This window comes from Artibeus jamaicensis, unplaced genomic scaffold (genome assembly GCF_021234435.1).
Source record: "Artibeus jamaicensis isolate MK-2021 breed Jamaican fruit bat unplaced genomic scaffold, CSHL_Jam_final contig_467, whole genome shotgun sequence".
Taxonomy (NCBI): domain Eukaryota; kingdom Metazoa; phylum Chordata; class Mammalia; order Chiroptera; family Phyllostomidae; genus Artibeus; species Artibeus jamaicensis.
In genome coordinates, this window is record NW_026521845.1 from 2,524,800 (window position 1) to 2,548,348 (window position 23,549).

Here is a 23,549-nt window from a genome sequence, read left to right on the forward strand (position 1 = left end):
CTTCTGTGTTTTCCTCCTTCGACAGACAGGGCTCTCCGGGAACCTGATTGTGCTTTCCGTCCTGTACAAAGGAGGGCTGCTGATGGGCAGCGCGCACATGACCGTGGGCGAGCTCTCTTCCTTCATGCTGTACGCTTTCTGGGTTGGACTAAGCATTGGAGGTGTGTACTCTAAATAGACTCGGGGAGTTACAAATGCAATGTCAGGTTCCAGTTTCTGGAACAAACACTTAACTTTCCTATTACTCCATCTCTCAGCAATGAACTTCCCCAGAAAAAAAAACATTTTCTAGAAAGTCATTCCAACTTGACTTTGAAAGAAAAAATAAGGATACGAGTGTGATCCCCCCAAGGAGGCAAGCGGTCGATTGGTTGGGAAGTTTAGGATTTTTGGAGGCCACTTGTCACTCACTGAGCTCAGGGTGGCTCAGGCACAATATCTTCTAACCTGCAGAGCCGGTCGCTTTGCTCACGGAATGAACGGGGGGCAGAGGAAAGACGGCGCCGGACAGGTGTGCACACAGGCCTGTGGAAGGGACTGTTGCAGGATTGGCAGATGGCTGGGGAATAAAAGTCCTTTTGTACAAAGGCGGCCATGTCCAAAAGTAACGAACAGTTGAAACGTACAGATTACAAAGTGCTTGAGGCAGAGTGGCTTGCTTTTGCCGAGACTCTGAGTTCAGCTGTTGCTGTCCTCTCCTGGGTGAAGGGAGGCTGGGCTGCGTGGAGGCTGTGACGTCTCCGCACCTTTCCTGCTTCCCCAGCCAGCAAGGGGCAAAGAGAAGCACTTTTGCTGCTTTTGGGGGTTTTTTTTCCTCTCAAAAACCATGGTGGAAAGGTTAGATAAGTAGCCTGAGATCTGATTGATGGAACTTGAGAACCCCACCTCAGCGAGAGATTTCTGCCCTCCCGCCCCGAACTTTGTATCTACTGGTTAAAGGTAGAGGCTATGCCTTAGACACCGCACCTGCAGGCAGGTGAGGACAGCTTCTAGGCTGAGGCTCCCAGAGTCCCCTGAGAGCAGCATCGGGGTTCTGGCTGGTTTGAAGAAACCCGATGAAGATATTCCGGGTGGCCGAGTGGTTTGAGAGGCGGGAGGGTCGGCGGGAGGACCCACGACAGCGGGGCTGCTCTTTCCTCTCCGTCCCCTGGGTTGGGCCTGCTGGGCTGTAGGGCCCCACAGCTATCAGGTCACGTTCCTTGAAGTTTTGTGTCCCCCTCAGAGTGCATTTGCCTGCCACCACTTCCCTTTCTGTGGCTTTTCCGTTCACATTGCACACTTGCTGTCAGCTCCCTAATCTGGAAATTTGCTGCCACGGCCCATTTATCCTTTTTCAGTCGCTTCTCTCCCCTGACCCCCTTTTCCCCATACGGCTTCTCCGACAGAAGCTGCCTCTGGTCTTCATGTAAGTGAAATCATACAGTATTTGTCTTTAGCTGACTTATTCACTCAGCATAATACCCTCCAGGTTCGTCCATGTTGCACAAGATTTTGTCTTTTATGGCTGAATAATGTTCCATTGCGTATATATACCACAACTTCTTTATCCATTCATCTATCAACGGACACCTAGGGTGCTTTCATATCTTGGCTATTGCAAATAATGCTGTAATTAACATAGAGGTGTGCATATCTTTTCGTATTACTACTCTTTTCATTCTCTTTGGATAAGTGCCCAGGAGTGGAATTGCTGGGTCATTTGGTTTTCTGTATTTTTTATATTTTGAGGCCCCTCCATACTGTTTCCACGGTGGTGCACCATTCAGTGATTCCCCCACCGGTGCTCACAAGTTCTCCTTCCTTCACATTCTATCCAGCACTTGTTATTTGTTGGCTTTTTGATAATGGCCACTCTGACATGCGTGATAAGACATCTCATTGTGGTTTTGATTTGCATTTCCCTGATAATTATCAATATTGAGCATCTTTTCATGTCTGTTGACCATCTGTGTGTCTTCTTTGGAGAAATGTTTGTTCAAGTCAGAAAGCCCAGAAATAGACCCACGATCAATTCATCTAACGAGGGAGACAAAAATATACCATGGGGAAGTGGCAGTCTCTTCAATCAACGGTGCTGGGAAAACAGAATAGATATATGCAAAAAAAGATTTAAACAGTGGAACACTTTCTTACATCATATATCGTACAAAAATAACATCTATTAGAGACTCAAATGTCAGGCCTGAGACCGTGAAACCCCTGGAAGACGAGGTGGGCAGAGAGCTCTCCTTGACGTCGGCCTTAGCAGTGTTTTGGGGTATGCCTCCCTGGGCAAAGGAAGCAAAAGAAAAAGTAGATAGGACCACATCAGATTAAAAAGTTCTGCGCAGTGGAGGGAACCATCAATAAAATGAAAGACAACCCACCGAATGTGATAAAGGAGACTTTAAGGAGAGATGGCTGGAACATTTAACATTTCCAGATCCCTTCTCAGGTTTTCGGCCTGATAAAAGTTGAACGTTTGACTGCCTAAAAAGGAGGTCTGGTGTTTGTGGATGTGAATTTAAAGTGGGTATTGGGATATTGCATTTTCCTTTTAAGCATAGGAGAAGCATCATATTTTGTTTATATTGCTGTTTTTGGCTAGGTAGAATCTTGTCTGTGACACTGTGGCTTTAACTCAGTGGCTGATTAATATGGCTCTGTGTATCTGTAAACTTCCTGATCAACCATTAAATCCTTATTAGAAATCAATGAAATTGGAGGAGTAGAAGCTGAAGACAAGGGTGTGGGAGCGAATTCTGAACACAGACTCCAGGTCGCTGCCTCCAGTCCTGTTTTGAGAGTAACAGGTTTTATATGGAAAGCAAGTTGTTACCCGTCCCCGCGGGAGGGAGCAGCAGCCGTCTGATTCCTGGCACCAGTGACAGACGTCCACTTGTTACCCTCAGGTCTGAGCTCTTTCTACTCGGAGCTGATGAAAGGACTGGGCGCCGGGGGACGCCTCTGGGAGCTCCTGGAGAGAAAGCCCGAGCTTCCTTTCAACGGTGGGTCTGAGACACGTCCGCCCCTTTTCGCTGGGATTACACAGATATGGCTTTGGACAGTTAGGCCAGCTTCCTGCCCTCCATGGGAAGGGTGGGCACGACAAGGACATCATCCCTGCCGGCGGCAGGGAAAGAGTCATCAGAGGGGTGGACGGTAAGAGAGGAAGGACAGCTGCTGGCAGGCCCGGGGCTGCCCCTGAAAGAAAGCCCGGGGCTGCCCACAGGGTTTGCCACCCGCTGTTTACCGCCCTGTGGGTGACTGGGTGCCACAGACGCAGGATGGCAGCCCAGGTGTGCCGATAGGAAGGGCCCTGGGCACCACCAGGTTAGTTTTCTTAGTGACTTTGATGTTGGTGTGGGGGACTGAAGAGAAGGAAGAGGTATCTCACGTATAAAACCCCATTTCTTGGCTTTTGGACGTGGAGTGGGGAATGCTGGTACTAATGCTCTCGTCCGGAGCCGTCCCCTTCATCAGCTGCTTCCCCGGAAGTCAGAGCTCGGGAGTAGGGGCTGTGAGCAGTACCCACTCCCCAGCCCTCACGGTTCCTAGGACGATAGTGAGCCCCAGCATTCTGCAGGGTCACGGGCTGGAGGAAGTAAGCTCCGGGTGACACCAGGACAGCACAGACCGCCGCCCCCTCTGGCTCCTTGGCTGCTGTGCACTGCCCACGTGTGCATCATGGTTCTCTCAAAGCACTGAAGGGGAGTCGACGGGGTCCGCCCGGAGCGAGCGAGCCACAGCGGCGGGAGCACGGGGAGGGTGGGTATTCACCCCGGGACTGGGCGGCTGGGGCAGGTGGTTGTCTCCGAGCCGGGACAGTCCTTTCCACCTCGCAGGGCTGTGGAATCGAACAGGACGGCGCATGCCCAGCGCCTGGGACAGCGTGCATGCCGGGCAGGCTCAGGGCAAGCACCAGACAGAGGCCTCTTCCCGACTTGCCAGGGCCAGCCGGGGGCAGGGGGCCGTCATCCGCAGTCAGACAAGCGGGAACTGAGGTCAGCTGTGCCTTGGTCTCTGCATGAAGTAATTAGGATTCCATCTTGTCTTGCAGAGGGACTTGTCTTGAACGAGAAAAGCTTCCAGGGCACTTTGGAGTTTAAGAATGTGCATTTCACCTACCCAGCCCGCCCAGAGGTGCCCATATTCCAGGATTTCAGCCTTTCTATCCCGTCAGGCTCCGTCACCGCGCTGGTTGGCCCCAGCGGTTCCGGCAAATCAACGGTGCTATCCCTGCTGCTGAGACTGTACGACCCCGTTTCTGGTGAGTTGGCACGCAGTGGGGTGGGGGTGGGGCCTGTCCTGAGCCCTTCTTACTCCTGTGCCCCCCAAAAGGGTCATTCGATGCGAAAAGTTAGTGTGTGAGAGTTCGAGTGCCAGAGGCTTCGTTCCCAGGAAGGGAGGCCCTTCGACACAGGCGTCCCTTTAGGGTTATGGCAGCTCAAGGAGAAGGCCCTCCAGGCATTCTGTGCCTGTCAGGCAGACCTCAGGTCCTGAGTGACTGCTGCCAGTCTCTCCTCCTCTCGCATGCTGGGCTCTCCCATGCACGGAGTCAGGAGCCCTGTGGAGGCTCAGAGGTTCCCGAGCAAATAGGATTTGTTTGTTGCTCAGTGATTCCGAGATACGGTCACCAGCCCGCAGTGTCCGAGGCATTGTGGATGAGGCGAGACAAAGTCACACGGACTCCAGAGTCCTGTGGAGGAAAGGGGATGGCATGGCCACTCTGTCAAGGGGAGAGCACCCTGACCCTTGCCAAGACAGGCTTTTATTGGGTTCAAGTTGCCCAAGAATACAGGGTGTATAGGTAAAGCTCATCGATCATTATCAGGCAGAAATGATTAAACAATAGATAACATTCAGAGAACTCTGAGGGCTTATTCTGAGTCAGGGTCGGATAGTTAAAGGGCCATAAAACTTTGGGGAACAAAGCCACTTCCTGCTTGGACCATATCACTTTAATTGAGGGTCATAGCAAAGCAGGTTTCACAGGATCTTACGCATTCTTTCTCAGGCCTGAACCTGGGGGAACCCACCTGTCCCTGCCCAGGGCTGCACCGCCCTCCTGCATTGTTTCAGGATTAAGTCAGACAGGGGAAAGAGATTAGGAGACTTCTTGCAGACAGAACGAGGACTCAGGCCATATCAAAACCCAGGGGCGAGGGTCCATCACCCCCTTTTTCTATAGCCACCCAAGTCCTTCCCTGAGGGCCACTTCACAACCATAACTGTTTTAGGTCATCCCTCCTTTGAGGAATCTTACCTGTCATTGGCAAACCAGTTATCTGCCCAGGGCCAAGCAGAGTGAAGAGAAAGGGGGCAGAGGCAGTGTCCCTACAAGGAAGAAAAGCTTTGTCTCCCGGGTGGCTTCTGGTCCCAAAGTCTCTCACTTAGCCCGGGGCCGGGGCCGTGGAGATCACAGCTTCTGAAACCAGGTAGGGTGGTTCCCAACAATTCCCTTCTCTGCCACCTGTTAAGAAAGTAGGGATTTTCTTAATGGGTTTTTCTTATTCTGGTTTTTATTTGATGTTTAGCCACATTATAGCATATTTTAGAACAAAGAACACATTATTTTACTTCTTTGTCTCCTGTTTATTGCTGTATAATTGACATAACATATTTCAGGTGCAGGACATTATGATTTGGTAATTGTACGTGTTGCAAAATGCTCACAACACGTCAAGTTTACATCCATCACCACACATAGTTACAAGGTTTATGTCCTTCATATCAGATCCTGGAGTAGACATTCTGTATTTACTGATTTAATTTTGGGTTGAGAAAACGATGATGGTTTTCACCAAGAAAAGACAACCGTTAGTACAAATCAGAACATGAATTTAAAAAGAGTATGTCTTGTGGTCTTCTTACCTGTGTTTTTTGTTTAAAACACTGTCAGAGCTGGTCATGGGCTAGGCCAGTGTTCTGACTTGCACAGCCTGAACCACAGAGTCCCCAGCTGTGTGTCACGATGCTGTTTGCCTCCGGGCTACCGGTCTGGTTGGCTCTCTACATGCTATCAGTTCCAAGTTTAGAGAGGCCCTAGTCAGGTTATGTAAATAAGTCACAATGCTGGTTCTCCAGTTCCTTCATCGGGGGCCTGTAGAGCACTGGTACATTTCAAGCGAAAGACCTCAACCCTGGCTGGCATAGCTCGGTGGCCTGAGTGCAGGCTGGGGACCAAAGGGTCACCAATTCGATTCCCAGTCAGGGCACATGCCTGGGTTGCAGGCCAGGTCCCCAGTGGGGTCACGTGAGAGGCAACCACACACTGATGTTTCTCTCTCTTTCTCCCTCCCTCCCCCTCTGTAAAAATTAAGAGATAAAATTTTTTTTAAAAAAACGCAGGGTACACATTTTTTTAAATAAAAATTAAAAACAATAAGTGAAAGACCTCAGGTTTTGCCAGCCTGTGAACATGTACGGCTGGCTGTACCACCGCCACCACTCACTGAAAGCAACAGCATTTCTCATGCTAGTCACTGTCGTCACCCCCACGCGGTGTAGAATTAGTTCTGCTGGCTGAGGCCAGCGTTTCGTCTCGTTATTCAAACACGGCCACCATCGCCATCAGATTCCTCGTTTCAGGTGACAGACTCTCCTCCTCCAGCCAAGGTAGTGCAGGAAGGGGCAGTTGGAGGAGGGATAAACGAAAACCACCGGCAGGGCTGAACTTGTGGTCCAGTCCCCAGAGCATGGCCGCAGAGCCAGGCCTCCAGGGTGATTGCTGATGGTGACCGTCTCCAGGAAGCTGCGACGTGAGGCGGCCGAGGTCCTGGGTGCCAGCTTTCAAGCTCTGCCACCTCTGCTAGTGTTTGTGCAGGTGGACGCCCCACGGCCGGCACCTCTCCCTCCCGCATCCCGTCTGAGTCAAAGCTCTGCACAGGTGCCCCGTCCTGCAGAGCCCCAAGTCACTGCAGGAAGCTCCGCAGCCTCTGCAGGAAGGCGAGCCCACGGATGAGCCCGCCGGGCCGCCAGCTCCCACTGCAGGGCCGGCAGGCGCGGGCCACCCCAAGAGCCCTGTTCGCTCTGAGGGTCCGCGACATACCTCGGTTTAGGTTGTGTTTGGAGGCTTCGAGTATACTTTCAGTGTTTTGAAAACTGAGCCCGGCGTTTTCCCACCAGATGCTTTGTGTGTTTACGTTAGTCACTGGCCCCGTGCGTGGTGCCTTAGTCAGGGCGCACCGTGACTCTCCTTCCCTCTCCACAAGGAACGGTCAGTCTCGATGGTCACGACATCCGCCAGCTAAACCCGGTCTGGCTGCGTTCCAAGATTGGGGCCGTGAGTCAGGTAAGAGGAGTGGGTTTGTTTTCATTGCACTTTCTTTTGAAACTGCTTTGGTCATGTGTTTCGCTTGGCCTAGAATCTCTCAAAAGAGGGATAGTGGAAGGTTTCCAGATGCATGGACCCAGTCTCACATGGCAGATTGTCTGGGTCTGGAAATACCACTGGTTCCTCCAGACCTTACACACTTGTCCAGGTGAAGCGCTGACTTTTTGTCAGAAGCTGGCACGGACGTGAATTTGTAGTGCAGACAGTCCAGAAGATGGGGAGAAAAGCTAACTTCTTAGCTTCCACTGGCTCTTCCCTGGTTCCCATTTTTATTACCCACCCCCCCAGTCTACTGTTGAGCATAAAGGGTTTTAGCAAAAAAACAAGCCAAGACTCTAGTGGGAAAGAGCGAGGGTCCCCTTGCAAGAGGCTGCAGTTTTCAAGGCAGCCTGTCGCTGTGAGGTGGTCACTTTGCCAAGGCTGTTTTCACGAGACCCCTCAGTGCGGGGAAATTTGACACAGCTGCTTGTATTTCCGTCACCAGGCTGTGCGCATAGCAGACCAACCTGAGCCTCTGCCTCTGATGCGCTTGCTCCCCCTGACCCGACCCTTAACCCCTTCCACCGGGGCGGGGCAGGCGGGGCAGTGACGGGGTTTGCTCGGTAGTGAAAGGATTCCAGCAGCGTGTATCATTTATGGGCGGGAGAAAAGAAGCTGGAAGTTTATTTGCTTTTTGGGATCATTCCACAGAGCTCTGTCAAAATGTCATGTTCCCACCTGGTGTGTGCATATTTCAAAAAGTAATGGCCTCCGTGGGAGGCAGGCCACTGGGAAATGCAGGTGGGCTTGTGGTCTTCCAGTGCCTCACAATTCCCAAGGAAAGGGAACTTGCATTTGCAAAGTGCCTACTGTGTGCCAGGCACTGCGCAGGCGTCTGCCGCGGGACCTCATTCCCTGGAGTGCGGTAGAAAGCACAGATGACAAAATCAGTCCCGTTGACAGTCATACATGAACTTTTGATAAATCTGTGGGGCGGATTTATGAAGAGTGAGGAAGTAGAACATAGAAGCTGGCACGGCCCTGGCTGGCGTGGCTCAGAGGATTGAATGCCGGCCTGCAAACCAAAGGGTTGCTGGTTTGATTCCTGGTCAGGACCCGTGCCTGGTCCCCAGTGAAGGGCTCATGCGAGGCAACCACACATGGATGTTTCTCTCCCTTTCTCCCTCTCTTCCCCTCTGTCTAAAAATAAAATAAAATAAAAGAAAAACCGGCATGCATTCTTTGGATCAATTTAATAGTTTCTTAGGTATAATTCTGAGCTCCACTGTGTTTGCTAGACACGTGTGATGTTTGTTTTGAAGTTTGCAATAAATGCTTTATTTCCAATTTGCAGGAACCAATTTTGTTTTCTTGCTCAATTGCCGAGAACATCGCCTACGGCGCAGACAACCCCTCCGCGGTGACGGCGGAGCAGGTGGAGAAAGTGGCCGAGGTGGCCAACGCAGCCGCGTTCATCCGCAACTTCCCTCAAGGGTTCAGCACCGTGGTCGGCGAGAAGGGCGTTCTGCTCTCAGGTACCTGTCACCCTGCGTCGTAGCCGGACCTCTCTGCTCCTCAGACGTCTGCGAACATTCTCGTTGCAGTGTTACTTTTCCGTTACAGCTTTGTCCTTCGAGGTTATGAAATTGGACCTTCCACTTTCTAAAAATCTCTCTTGCCCGTGGACAGCCCCTCGGTGTCCTTTGGTTCCTGCCCCAGAGATGCTCCCGAACTCCCCCCGAATGTCCCACTGAGCAGTGCTCAGCCACAGCAGCTTTTCTTCTCATCCGAGAGAAGATGCGTTTTGCTGCTCCAGACAGGTACAGGGTGGCGGGTCATCTGTTCCGAGCGGCAGAGACTGAGTCAGCAACAGAATTGAACTTGAAAGTGTTCTTTACTCCCCAGTTTTCACTGTCCATGTTAGGCCAGGGGTCGACAGACTTTTTCAAGAAAGGGCCAGAGAGTAAATAAATATTTTAGGTTTTATGGGCCACATATGGTCTCTGAACATAGTATTCCTCGTGGTTGGTTTTTTAAGCACCCAAGTAAAGTGCACAAGCCACACTTAGCTTGAGGGCCGTGCATGAGCAGGTTGTGGCTCAGATCTGGCGCCCAGCGTGCAGTTTGCAGGCCCTGTGCCAGGCGAGTGGAGGTCACCCCCCACCGTGGGTGCAGCACGGCCGACATGGTGTGTTACATTACGGGCGCCAGGCTCGGGAAGGACAAAGAAAACTTACTTTCTGTTGCTTTAGAATCTAGAAGTGGGCTGACGAGTAGGGCTGAGGGGGAAATACATTTTTAACTGGCTAAATGCAGGTTTTGTTTTCATCACAGACATTGCCATGTGCTCCCTTCACTGCAGCGAGCTCCCCACCCGCGGGGGTCTCAGCAGGGATGGGGGCCCCCACGTCCGAGCCAGGCTGCCAGGGGGTGGGAGCTGTGGTCCTTGTCAACACTACTTCTTACTGGAAGTGTTGAACACACAAAACTTAACACAAAATGTTCTAAGTTCGTGGTGTGTGGCTTTTTAAAACTGTAGGCAATAGCCCTTGTCGGTGCAGCTCAGTGGATTGAGTTCAGGCCTGCGAACCAAAGTGTTGCTGGTTCAATTCCCAGTCAGGGCACGTGCCTGAGTTGCAGGCCAGGTCCCCAGTACTGGGTGCACTAGAGGCAACCACACATTGATGTTTCATTCCTTTCTCCCTCCCTTCCCCTCTCTCTAAAAATAAATGAATAAAAATCTTAAAAAAAACATAACTTCAAAATATAACTTAAAAAAAAATCTGTAGGCAGTAGATGAAAAACATGTTTTTAGACTGGGGAAGTTCCAGGAGAAGAGTTACACGTTGCCGTGTGACCTGAACAGCAACAGGGTCGCTGAAACCCGTCCCCAGAAGAAAACCAGCTCTCTGCTTGCAGTGACATTGCTGAGCATTGAGGGGTGCGGTAGGGAGCCACCCGTGCCCCGTTCTGTGCCATGTCACCTTCTCCCTTGGAGCAGATTCCGCATGTCCTTCCCTCTGCCAGGATTCCCAAGCCCCATCTTGGAGTGAAATAACCACAGGTTCTGATTCTCGCTGGCTTTCTGGGACAAAGAAGGCCATAGATTCCCAGTGCACTAACTGGCACCGAAGCCTCCCCTGGCAGCCCGACTGACCTGCCCCAGGCACCGAGACACCCTCCCTGGCGAGAGGCTGGGAAACGAGGGCTTCCCTGCTTCTGCGAGGTGGGCGCCAGGCGCCCTGGTTGAGGTCAGCATTCAGCAGCACCACACGTCGCAGCCATAAATGGTGGTGTTTTAGAGGAAATGCTGTGGTGTCCAGCAGTTCCTATCAGTAAGTACTTTCACCCAGTAACATTGACCAAAAAGGGTTGTTTTCATCACCAAAACTGAGACTGAGTTTTCTGTAACGAAACCAGTTGGGAGGAGCGAGTCCTGAGTATTGCTCTCTGAGACCTTCCTGGTTGTCACGGAGGCATAGTGTCCCCTGGGGGAAAGGAGAAAGGGTGACACAACACAGGAGGAAGGGGAGTCATCGCAGACTTTCTACTCCCGTCCTCCTCCTGTCCACATTTTCCCCACTCCCACCCCCAATTTGGTTCCCTCGCTTTCAGTAGAATGTGAGTTTTGAAAGGAGGGGAGGATTAGTGTGGCCTGCCCTGCGCGTACCCTTCAGTTCCGTATACACACACAACCCAGCACGTGTGAACCAGTGCTCCTGTGGGCCGGGAAGGGGAGAGAGCAGCCTGGCGATGGAAGGTCGCGGGGCCGCGCCGCCAGGCAGGCAGCGGAGTGACGCATCCCAGCATCACGGGTGCCCTGCACTCCCGCCTGTCGCACCTGCGTTCGGAAGCCTCTGGGCAGCCTGAGTTTCCGTTTTCCTTGCCATGTTGGGGGTTCTGTTAGGGAGGCGGGTGTGTAGTGGTTAAAAGCATAGCCCTGCACTCTGTGCAGGTTCGGACCCCAGCTCCACCGATGCCAACTGCAGGACCTCGGACAGGTCATCTTGGGCCTCTGTTTTTCATCGGGCGTGAAAGGGCATAGTAATGGGACCTACTTCGTGGGATTTTTTGAAGACTAAGTAAGATGATATTTGTAATGCATTAAGAAAATGCCTGGTACATAGCAACACCTCAATTAATGTTAGCTACGATAATAATTGATGTTACTAATTTTGAGGTTAATGAGGAGGCAGCATATTTAAAAGCAGGTTTCTGTTCTGCCATCTGTCTTAGCTATGACTAACTGGAAGCAGTGACCTTCAAGTTGCCACATGGCTTATTAGAAACGCCTATGACCAAGTTTTTGTGAAGGCTTTCAATTTCTTAAAAAACATATATTGTCTTTGTCAGGTGGGCAGAAACAGCGGATTGCAATCGCCCGTGCTCTGCTGAAGGTAAGCCTGGAGCCACCTGGCTGGGGCTCTTGTTACGGTTTTTAGGTAGAGACCTTGTCATTTACAATGTACTCTTTTCTTCTTTTTTTTTTTTTTGAGGGGGAGGGGAGACGCATGATTGACAGTTCTGGTAAAAGATGAGTGGGAACCTCCAATCAGTGGTGTTGTCCAAACTTGACATGCATTTCTCGGGCATTGGGAGGCTGGCTCTGTGCTGGTGTTGACAAGGGAGAGAAGTTGCACACACAGGCCTTCCATCGAGAAGCGTGGGGTCCGACTAGGGAGCCAGCGATGGCGCCACCGCGTCAAAACAGCACAAGTGCGCTCACTCGTATCGTTGTCCACCGCCCAACCGCACGATACAGACTTCAAATATGTGTGCGAGACTTCTAAGAGGAGAGGGACGGCCATTTTAGCTGAAAGTCAGACATTGCATTTTGAGGAAATGATAGTCTTTTCCTTTGTTACTTAACTGCTCTCCTCAGAGTTATAGATGATTTTTTAAAAGAAAAAAAAGCCCTGGCTGGTATGGCTCAGTGGATTGAGCGCCATCCTGCAAACTTAACTGAAAGGCCACTGGTTTGATTCCCAGTCAGGGCACATACCTGGGTTGCAGGCCAGGTCCCCAGTAGGGGGTGTGCAACAGGCAACCGATCTCTTACACGTCCATGTTTCTCTCCCTCTCTCCTTCCCTTCCCCTTTCTTGAAAAATAAATAAACGAAATCTTTTTTTAGAAAAATGAAAAAAGGCTTTATCAAAGCATAACTTGCATGCCGTAAAGCTCACCAGTTTTAAATGTACTTTCGGTAGGTTTTAGTAAATTTACCGTTATTCAACTGTCACGCAATCCAAACCAGAAAAGAACATTCTCCTCCTCCTCCGTTGAGAATAGAAGAAGGAATTTCTTCTCCCCATTTCTAATTCTATTGCCCTAAAAAGGCCCCCGGGACCCATTCGTAGCCCTTCCCCACAGCCAGCCCGGGCCCCAGGCCACCGCTGAGCTGCTCCGCCTGACCCGCCGCCTCCGCACTTTTCAGAGGAGCGAGCGCAGAGGGGATGTGGTCTGCCGCACCCCGCCTGTCGCCAGCACGGTGGCGCTGAGGCTCCTCCACGCTGTAGCGCGTATCAGAGCTTCATCCCTTCCCACTGCCGAGTAGCTGCGTCCGTCCTTCGCGTGGCTCCCCAGTAGTGGTTGGTTTGTCCGCTCACCACCTGGTGAGCACGTGGGCTGCTTCCGGGTTGGGGCCATTGCGAATGGACAATGCCGCTGCGCATGAATGGTGCAAAAGTTTCTGTGTGGACATGTTTTCCCTTCTTGTGATCAACTCCTAGGCAAAACTAGAATTTGATGTATTATATACAGCAGCTTACTCTTTTTTTGTTTTTTGTTTTATGCAATACTTGTAACTAAATTATAAGCAGGACCTTGAGAGTCGAGACTCCATCTCACTCACCTGCGAGCCGCACCTCACACTGGTGGGTGGCCGGCAGGACAGACTGCAGGGGCACCAAGGGCCAGTCCACTGATTACTGCGACCGTGGTTTCAGGTCCCCAAGAACTCTGCCACTTACCTGCTTCCCTCAGTCACTTACTAGGCTTTCTTTTCTTGTAGCAGTTTATTGTGATACAACTCACAAACTATACAATGCGCGCACTAAACGGGTCCAGTTCAATGGGTTTCAGTGTGTCCATCACCATAGTCAAGTCGAGAACATTTTCCTCACACCCTGTCGCAGTCACACACCCACCCTCCCGTATCCCCCCACTGACCAGGCCCGGGAGGGCCACCAGTCTACTCTGTGTCTCTGTCGACGTGCCTGCCCTGGGCACTTCCAAGGAGTCATACAGTAGGTAGCGTTTTGTGTCTGGCCGATTTGCTTAACAGAATGGTTTCAAGGTTCATTCACATTGTATCATGTATAGTACTGTAATTACTGAGAGTTTGTGTTTTGCTAATAAAATCATGTTTTCTTTTTAATGTTTTTCCTTCTTCAGAATCCCAAAATTCTTCTTCTAGATGAAGCAACCAGGTGAGGATATCTTAATCCTGTATGTAATTGTATTAAACAAAAGTCTTCCTTTACCAATGAACTACTCTTCTGTACTTCCCAGTGTTACAGCCGAAAATGTCCTTTTCCCTCTACATCTCAAAGGGTCTGGGTCTGAATTAGTGATGACAGTTGGGAGCCCTGAGCTGAGTGTCCTGGTCCCAATTCAGACACGTTGGTGCTGAATCCCTAATCACTCTGATCAGCTACTGCGCAGGTTTTTTTCTCCTTATGTGACAGTAGTTCTATGGAAATCTGGAGTCCCAGCCCCCTTGCTAATAGCATCTTTATAATATAAAGTATAGGTAGAAGACCCAAGAAGGTACACTTTCGATCACAGTGAAACTCACTGTGTGTGTAACAGGAAATGCATGGGGACACAGCATGCATGGCTCTGACATCTTGGCTTACTCTTGTGTTTTCCTGTTTAAGCGCATTGGATGCTGAGAACGAGTACCTTGTACAGGAAGCTCTAGATCGACTAATGGAAGGAAGAACCGTGTTAATTATCGCCCATCGTCTGTCTACCATCAAGAATGCTAATATGGTAGCTGTTCTCGACCAAGGGAAAATTATTGAATGTGGGAAACATAGAGAACTGCTTGCAAAACCAGATGGGTTATATAGAAAGTTAATGAACAAACAGAGTCTCATTTCAGCATAAAGAAGCGATTGCCGATAAATTGAATATGAGCAACTTTAAAGTAAAACAGCATTGCAGGGGAAAAACAACTTAAAAGATGGTGTGGAATCTGTCAATCATACTTCAAGTTATTTGCAATATACCTATTTTTCCCAAAGTATATAAAGTATGATTTTGAGATGTACCTGTTCTCAAGACCTTTTTACTCAGAGTTTTAATAATTATAACTTTCTAAGTGTCTATAGCACTGAAGTTATTTTCAAGTTTTGTACTTTCTTTTATCTTGGAATATTTTCATATAGCATGGCACCTCATTTTTTTTTACCTGCTGTTATAGACTGAGGTTATTGTCGAATGACAACTTTTAAAAGGGAATTATAAAGAAAAAGCCTAATTATTTTAGGCCAGTATGCCAATCACTGTGTAATTCTCTTGGTAGTATTCTACCAACTTCGGGTCGTATGTTGCTAGGCAGTGTCACCGAGGATGAAAATCGAATCATTTCTTTTCTCCTCATACTCTCGTGAAGCACACCTGAGTGTTGTATGTACAGAAAGGGAATGCTTGTATTTTCCATGTCCCACGTCTACAAAGGTGTGAGAGTTTAGAAGTGCGTGTCCCTCTGGGGGAGACTGTGTTTGGATGTGTGTGATTTTTAATATTTTTGGCACACAAGTCTAAATGCCTCAAAATTCCTAGAGCAACGGCTGACAACCATGAGTTGGGCATACTTCCTGTCGGTGCCGCGGATCTGCTATTGCCTCAAAAAGTGATCTTTCTGCACCTATGGTGCCAGGCGTAAGAACTGACTGTGTCGGTGTAATTAAAATGGGAGTTTTCTCTCTGTGGCCATGAACACGTCCGATCTCATCTAAAATGGAAGTTTGCTCCTGTTCTAAGTAATCATTAGTTCCCTGGTACACTGGAAGAAGCAACCACTATTTCATGATAAGCACAGAGTAATATAGTTCATGCTACATAAGGGAATTTACTGATGAATACAGTGAATACAGGAACTGTGTTTTTTGACTGAGTCGACAGGACGTCTGTGACAATCATGTTAACAAAGTTTACTAGTAGTCCCTGAGCAGTTCGCTGTTCTGGTGTGCTTCACAGAGAGCAAACAGAAAGCTGGATCTGAAGGGAATCTCTACGTGCCATAGACGTATTTACAAAATTGAATCTGATTGTATTTTATTTTCTAATACGAGATGTTCAGTGTGTCTTTACGTAACATTTATATTGTGGATTAAAATTTATAGTGAACTTTATCTGTGTCCCATCCTTTTTGTTTTTGCTACCTTTTATTAGTAAGTTGACTGGGGTGGCCCTGATCCACAGCATTGTATAGGTGGGAAGGGTGCCATTCTGTAACACCTTGTCTGTGCATTGCCTTGTGTGTTCCCCATCCAAAGCTCGGCTCCCTCCATCTCCGTAAGTTGACGTCCTTCACCTTCCCCTCACCCCCCTTTGCTCCTAGTAACCACCCTTCCATGGCCTGTGTCTATGAGTTTGTATGTTCATTTTTTTTGCGTAAAGTGTCTGTACTAGTTTACATTCCCACCAACAGCAAATGAGAGTTCATTTCTCTCCCCACCCTCTCCAACACTTGTTATTTCTTGTCTTACTGATAAAAGCCATTCTAACAGGTGTGAGATGCTATCTCATTGTGGTTTTAATTTTGTTTCCCTTATAGATAGTGAAATTGAGCATCTTTTTTTTTAATACCTTTTGGCTATTTGTATGCATTCTTGTGGAAACCATTCAGGTCCTCTGCCCATTTTTGTTTTTGTTAAAAAATTGTATGAGTTCTTTATATGTTTTGGATATTAGCCCGTTATTGGAGGTATTATTTGCATATATCTTCTCTTCTGTTTGTTGAATTTTTCTTTGGTTGATGGTTTCTTTTGCTGTGTAGAAGATTTTTAGTTTGATGTAGTCCTATTAATTTGTTTTTGCTTCTTATTTCCCTTGCCTTTGATTTCAAGTTCATAAAATCCTCTCCAAGACCAAGGTTCATAAGTTCAGAACTTATGTTTTCTTCTATATACTCTTATTGTTCCAGGTCTTGTATTTACCACTTTAATCTATTTTAATTTTTGTTTATGATATCGGGTAGCAGTCTAGTTTTCTTCCTTTGCATGCAGCTTTCCAGTTTTACCAGCATTTATTAAAGACGCTTTCTGTTCTCCATTGTGTATTTTTGGCTCCTTTGTCAAAAATTAGTTGCCCATATATATGTGCAAGTTTATTTCCAGGCTCTCAATTCTGTTCTATTGGACTGTGTGTCTGTTTTTCTGCCAACACTGTACTGTTTTTTATTATTGTAGCTTTGTAGTGAGTTTGAAGGCAGGGAGTGTGATACTCTGGCTTCCTTTGTTTTTCTCAGGACTGCTGTGGCTGATGGGGATCTTTTGTGGTTCGGTACAAATGTGATGGGGTTTTTTTTGTTGTTGTTTCTTTGAAAAATGCCACTGGGATTTTGATGGAGATTGCATCAAATCTGTACATTGCTTTAGGTAATGTGGGCATTTTAACTATGTTCAATCTTACAGTCCATGAACACAGAATCTTTCCATTTCTTTGTGTTTTCTGCACTTCTTTCAACAATGTCTTATAGTTTCCAGTGTATGGATCCTCTACATTTTTGTTAAGTTTATTCCCAGGTATTCCGTTATTTTTGTTGCAATTGCAAATGGAATCGTTTCATTTTTTCCCTAATATTTTGCTGTTAGTATATGGGAAAGCAACAGACTTTGTACGTTGATTTCTTATCCTGCAACTTTGCTGTTTGCTTATTGTTTCAATAGTTTTTTTGGTGGAGTCTTTAGTTTTCTATGTAAAGAATTATGTCATACATCTGAAACTAATACAAAATACTGGGTGTAAAGTGTCATTGAAAACAATGTTTAAGAATTCAATATTTGTAGGCTATAAAAATATGTCATCTAGAGCAGAGAGTGACAAATTTACCTCTTCATTCCCTCTTCATACCTCTTTCTCTTGCCTGACTTCTCTGGCTAGGACTTCCAGCACTAGGTGAGAATGGGCATCCTTATCTTGTTTCTGATCTTGGAGGAAAAGCTATTTTTCACCATTGAGTATGATACTGGCTGAGGGTTTCTCATATGTGGCCTTTATCGTGTTGAAGGTCTTTCCTTCTATATCCATTTATTGTTTTAATCATGAATGGATGTTGTATCTTGTCCAATGCTTTTTCTGCATTAATGTGATCGTATGATTTTTGCCTTTATTTTGTTAATGTGGTATATCACATTGATCAATTAGCATGTTGAACCATTCTTATGCACGTGGAATGAACCCCATTTGATTTGTTTTAATGTATTATATTCGATATGCTAGTGTTTTGTGGAGGGTTTTGCATCTGTATTCATCAGAGATACTGGTCTGTAACTTTGTTTTTGTGTTGTCTTTGCCAGGTTTTAGTATCAAGGTTATGCTGGCCTCATAAAATCAGTTAGGAAGTGTACTGCCTCTTCTTCAATTTTTTTAGAAGAGTTTGGGAAGGATCTAATCTTAGAATGTTTTGTAGAATTCACTAGTGACACCACCTGTTCCTGGATTTTTACTTGTTTGATGACTGTTTCGATTTCTTTACTGTCGACCCCGTCTATTTAGATTTTCCAGTTTTTCATGGTTCAATCTAGGAAGGTTATATACTTCTAAGAACTGTCCATTTCTGCTAGGTTATCAAACTTGAAGACCTGTAGCCTTTTATAGTATTCTTGTATAGTGCTATTTTTCTGTATTGTCCATTGTAACTTCTCTGTCATTTCCAATTTTGTTTGAATCTTTTCTTTTTCTTGAGTCTAGCCAAAGGTTTGTCAATTTTATTATTCTTTTCAAAGAACCAGCTCTTTGTTGCATTAATTTCTCTATTGCCCTTTTGTTCTCTATTTCACTTAATTCTGCTTGAATTTTTATTATTTCCTTCCTTCATTTTTAGAGAGCGGGCACTGAAAGCCATTGAAGCATATGCATGTTCAAATAAGCATTTCAGAAATAAGCAAAAAAGAAGAAAACTTAAATAATCTGAAACCCTACATGTGAAGATAAAATTTCACATCATAAACTTAGCATTTTGTTGACCACTCTCTCAGGCTTACCTTTATGTGCAAGGTTTGTGACCTTGGACCTGACTGGTTCTCTAGAAATAACCACAGGTTAAAACCCTACAGGCCACACCCTTATAATGCACTTTTATGAAGCAGAGCTCCATTTGGGAAGTCCATTTCATTCCATAAAAATGGCAAAGTTGTTAGAAAATAAATAAAAACAAATGGAAACGTTACAAGACATGAAGTAGACTAATGAAATGAGTATGTGAAACTACATTGTCAATGTTCCTATAGGGTTTTTTTTACATGTTTTGTTGTATCTGAAGCATCACAGTGTTTTCCGGGTTGGCTTCATTCACTCAGCTCACTAAGTCAACAGGTAGACTGGCCCTGGCTGTACGAGCATCAGCCAGTGAGTGCGTAAGTGAGGGGAGCAACTTGATCTCTCTCGACACCAATAGACTAAACATGAACAAACATCTGCTGCACGTCTCCTATTGCATCAGGTCCCGTGCCAGGTGCCGGTGCGTCTCCCTCACGAAGCGAGTGCCAGGTCAGCAAACAAATGGCCTGATTGGTCTGGCCTGCAAGCTAAGGGTGGTTTTTATAGTTTTAAATAACGTTTAAAAACTATTTCCTGACACATGAAAGTTACATGAAATTCAAATGTCAACGTCCATAAACAGAGTTTTATTGGTACACAGACACACTCATTCATGAGTAGTTGCAATAGGGGCGGTACAACCTGCAAGCCAGAGATGCTTACTCTCTGGCCCTTGATGGAAAGGCTTTGCCGACTCCAGAACCGGTGAAAACAATGCATGTTCTTCACTGCTTGGAGGGCATTTACACGACACGGGAATTTAGAATTCTTTGAAAAAGTTCCATTGCCATTTGGATGAGAATTAGATAAATGCCTTGAAAGTGACTGGTCATGGATAATTTCCATAGTGAGTTCTTTTTTGGAAAAAAAAAAAAAGATTTTCTTTATTTTGGAAGGGAGAGCGCAAAAGTGGGAGAGAAACATCCATCAGCTGCATGTACCCTGACCAGGAGTCAAACCTGCGACCTTTCGCTTTGCAGGACAATATCCAACCCACTGAGCCACACCAGCCAGGGCTATAATGGGTTCTTAATTGTTCCCCTGCCTTTCCATTTTAGTAACAGGAAGCAATTCTGGCTATTTTCTTGTTGATTGCAAGGATTATTCCCATATAAATCAGAGTTTGGCCTTAACTGAAAGGGCTGTATTTGGAAGGGTATTCAGAGGGGAGGCTCATGTGCAACTTGAGATTCCCACACATACACACGTCTATACTTGTGAGATAGAGTTTAAAATTATAAAACAAAAATGGGCATTTATGAGGCATGCCATTTTTTAACCAACTCACTTTTCTTGTAAGAGAATATTTTCCTACATCTTTATGTATTCATTACACACATCTACATGTATTCTTTTTAACCAGACTGTATTCTATCATGGGAATATACTCTAAGGCTATTGTTGGCTATGTATCTTAGTTTCGATATTCTTTGCTATTCTAAACAACACTATCAATATATATTTGTTATGATTTCTTTCAGATAAACTTCTAAAAGTGAAATTGCCATGTTTGAAGAGCATGTGCAAATTATAAAGTTTTTTGATTATCCTCCTGAAAGATCATATGAATCTATGATCCTGACAGAAGTAAGATGACATCTGTCTCCCCAGCTGTCCTGAGCCTTTCAGGACAAGCTATTTGCATTTCTTCAAACATTCCTGCTAGTTCAATGGGCAAGCCATGCCAATGGGTGGTTAGTGTGCATTTCTGGAATTCCTGGGAAGTGAAGCTCTTCGCACGTGCTTTGGTCGTTTCTAGTCTTTGACCTAGTGCCTTCATGCCCTCCACACATTCCCGTTTTTCTGTTGGGGTAGCCTGCGTCCTCACACTTTAAAGCGGATTACTTTACTGGGAATATCTTTTCTTCTGCTTGTTTGCCTGTCTGTGTTTTAGAACATCCACAGATGGGGTCATGTCTGTAATCCATTAGCTACTTCTCACAAGTGGGTGCTATTAGTACTTTAACAGAGGCTCGAAAGGTGACAGATAAGTAGATAGCAGAGGAGGGATTTGAAGCAAGTCCCATTAAATTCCCGAGTCTATACACTCAGCTACTACACCTGTGATTATCACAAGGCAGTCCCAGGATGGCAGCACCACAACACCTGGGCACTCAATAGAAATGCAAGTTCTCCAGCCTCAAACCCAGGCCTCCCTCGTCAGACACTCTGAGGACAGGACGCAGCAGTCCAGCTTAAGCCCTGCAGGTGATGCTTAAGTGTGAGAGCCACTGCCCCGTCCTAGCCTTTCTCCTAGATTTCTAGTGTAAGCAACTACAACAGCTATAAGGTCAAAATAACACTAATAATAAGGAAATGGCAGCCACTAGAAAAGTAGAATACCAAGGAGTTATGAAGAAGTACTCGTGCTGTTCCTAGGCACATGTCCTGAATACCTTCTGTTCCACTCACCACCTGCACCCCCAGGAGCCTGACCTCCATGGGCTGTACCAGCATCCTCTTCCCTCGCCTAGATGCAAGGCCACGGCTCTGGCAGGTGGCCCTGTTTCTCAGGGTCTGCTGACCCCTTCCTTTCTTGGTCCATCTGTTGTTAGGAGCCTTAGGGCTCTACACTGTCCCTAATATTTCTTTACTAAACTTCCTTAACTACCCAGCTTGAGGGTGCTTTTTCTTCTAGGATTTTGTCTGATAGAGCCGACAAGGCCCTTCCTGGCCCCTCCACATCTCTCCAATCGCCTCTCCTTCTGGTCATTTGACGTCGGTTGGTTTGTTTAAAGCCCCTGGAATGCACCAAGCTCTTTGCTGCTTCAGGGCCTCTGCCTGAAATGGCTCTGCTTAAAACACTCTTCCCTCCTATTCTTTGACTGCCTAACTCATGCTTGATGTCTCAGCTTACCCAGCCTTTCCCCCAGAGGCCTTCACAGATCTGCCTCCAAAATTAGGTACCCCCAGTTAATTCTGTTGTACTCACTGCTCTTTTCTTTCATAGTGCACATCTGTTTGCAGTGTATACTTATTTGTGTTCATTTGTTCAGTATCTGTCTTTCCCAATGGCCTAGGGCCCATGTCTCTTTTCTTTCCAGTTACAAACTCTAACACTTATTACATAGCCTGGCACATGGTGGGTACCAATAAATTCACAACAAATGAATGACACTGCTGTTCACTGACCACCCTTCCATAGTTTACACCTGGACGTCAGGGAGGTTCCTGCTCTTGGGTGCTGACAGACAGCATCTTTTAGAACTAAGTGGTGGGCAAGCCACTAACGAGTCCAACAAAGCCCAAGAACACATTTATCTCAGCAATACCCTCTCAGACATGACTACTCTCCATCTCGCTACCCCTCCCAAGTAAAAATGAAACAAGGAAGATATGCACCGGGTTCTAAGAACCATACGACTCAAAAACACGCTGCAAAGTTGGGCTATAAACCCAGGTGGGGGAAGGAGCAAAGCAGTTTGCCTCTATAACCTTCTGTGAATGCACACAAAAAATGGCTTCCCTGGGGAAATGCCAGCAACTCATACACTGTTTTTTCCCACGGGGATATGCAGTGTTTACTTAACCATTCCCTTATTTCAACACATACACGGTGGAACAAAAGTAAGTTTGCAGTTGTTCGCAAGGGAAGTAACATAATAAGTAATAATACAAAAATAAACTCTGTTTCACATACAACTGTAAACCTACTTTGTCCCACCCTGTATTTACTGAAACTCCATTACTATGTACCTGTGATGGTGTGCACACAGTGACAGCCACTACCCTGCTGTTAAGACATTTTAAAGGAGCTACATGAGAGACATTTATGTAATCAACTGTCTATACAGGGTAAAAAGAAATGTATCAACAGCCTACACACTGGAGCCCTGCGGGCAAAGAATAAAGGGATATCTAATCTTGTGCAAGTCATCACTAAGTGGGCAGCACCAATGTTAAGACCTGGTGCGTGAGGGAGACACTTGAAGTAAGAGTTGATGGAGGGAGGGCATTCGAGGAGAAAAGAAACCTGAGCAAAGGCATTGAGGGGGGAGATACGTTTTGTTGTTGTTTTTTTTTGCAGTGTGGAGTGCACGTTGGACAGAAAAGCCAGTGAGAGTTAAATCGCAAAGGACCTTAGCAAATCCCCTATGGCAGTGGCCAGCCACCAGAGCATTTGCAAGCCCAAGAGCAGCTTCAAGTTTACCTGAGTTCATTATGTTGGCTAAGACTAGCAGCTAAGCAGACTAACACTAGACGGAGGCAAGAAGACCAAGAAAAAAAACCAACACCAAGGTTAAAGACTAAAAAAGTGAGAAAAGGTAAGCACAGGCCAGAGGGAATGCAAATTTGAGATGTTAGAGATAGTCAGGATGTACCCGAATTACACCTCACCAGGATGTTACAGCGGAGGCAAGCCTTGGGCAACTGACCAGTTTTACCAAGTTTTACCAAAAGGGGACAGAGGTGGTAGTACGATAGGGGTCCTAAAGGAAAACATAAACTCGACTTTTGCCAAGTGTATCAGGAGTCTGCAGGACATTCAGGTGGAAAGTGTCCACCAGGGAGCTGTTAAGAGCCCGCGGTTTTGGAGTGAGATCTGGGTTAGAGATATGGACTCGACATTACCTTGAATGAACCTGTGCAGAGAGAATGGGAACATGACAAACCTAGAGAAGAACAAAGGTAACACTGAGCGTGAAACCAGCGTCAGCTTTACAGTTTCTCTCTCATCTCGGACTAGGGGACACTTTTCACATCCCGAGGCTCGGTAAAGCTGGCGCCCAGAGAGGCCTGCGTGCCAGTTGTTGGAGGACTAGTCCCAGGCTCGGAGTAGAGAGGAGCATCCGGCGTTTAGTTCCGCTTCGCGGTAAACTGGGGACGTGAGCCGCCGGGGACCAGAGCCAACGCCAGCACGTTCACGCGAGCAGAGCCCACCAGCTCCAGCCTGCGGCTTGACGTCATCATCAAGCGCCCGCAGCCCGAGCCCGAGCCCCGGCCACGCCCCGCAGCGCGGAGCTTTGACGTATTTACGGTGCG

At 47.0% G+C, this 23,549-nt stretch overlaps 1 protein-coding gene across 1 annotated transcript in view; it reads left to right on the forward strand.

Moving 5' to 3' along the window:
- The window catches only part of ABCB10 (ATP binding cassette subfamily B member 10), a 30,799-nt gene extending 15,144 nt beyond the window's left edge, over window positions 1–15,655 (forward strand). The window contains exons 6-13 of the mRNA XM_037144114.2: window positions 26–161; window positions 2,892–2,987; window positions 4,040–4,249; window positions 7,194–7,273; window positions 8,649–8,829; window positions 11,648–11,691; window positions 13,689–13,723; window positions 14,174–15,655. Of these exons, the coding sequence (XP_037000009.2) occupies window positions 26–161; window positions 2,892–2,987; window positions 4,040–4,249; window positions 7,194–7,273; window positions 8,649–8,829; window positions 11,648–11,691; window positions 13,689–13,723; window positions 14,174–14,405 (1,014 nt within the window). The 3' untranslated portion in view covers window positions 14,406–15,655. The remainder of the gene's footprint in view (window positions 1–25; window positions 162–2,891; window positions 2,988–4,039; window positions 4,250–7,193; window positions 7,274–8,648; window positions 8,830–11,647; window positions 11,692–13,688; window positions 13,724–14,173) is intronic.
- Window positions 15,656–23,549: the final 7,894 nt, after the last annotated feature.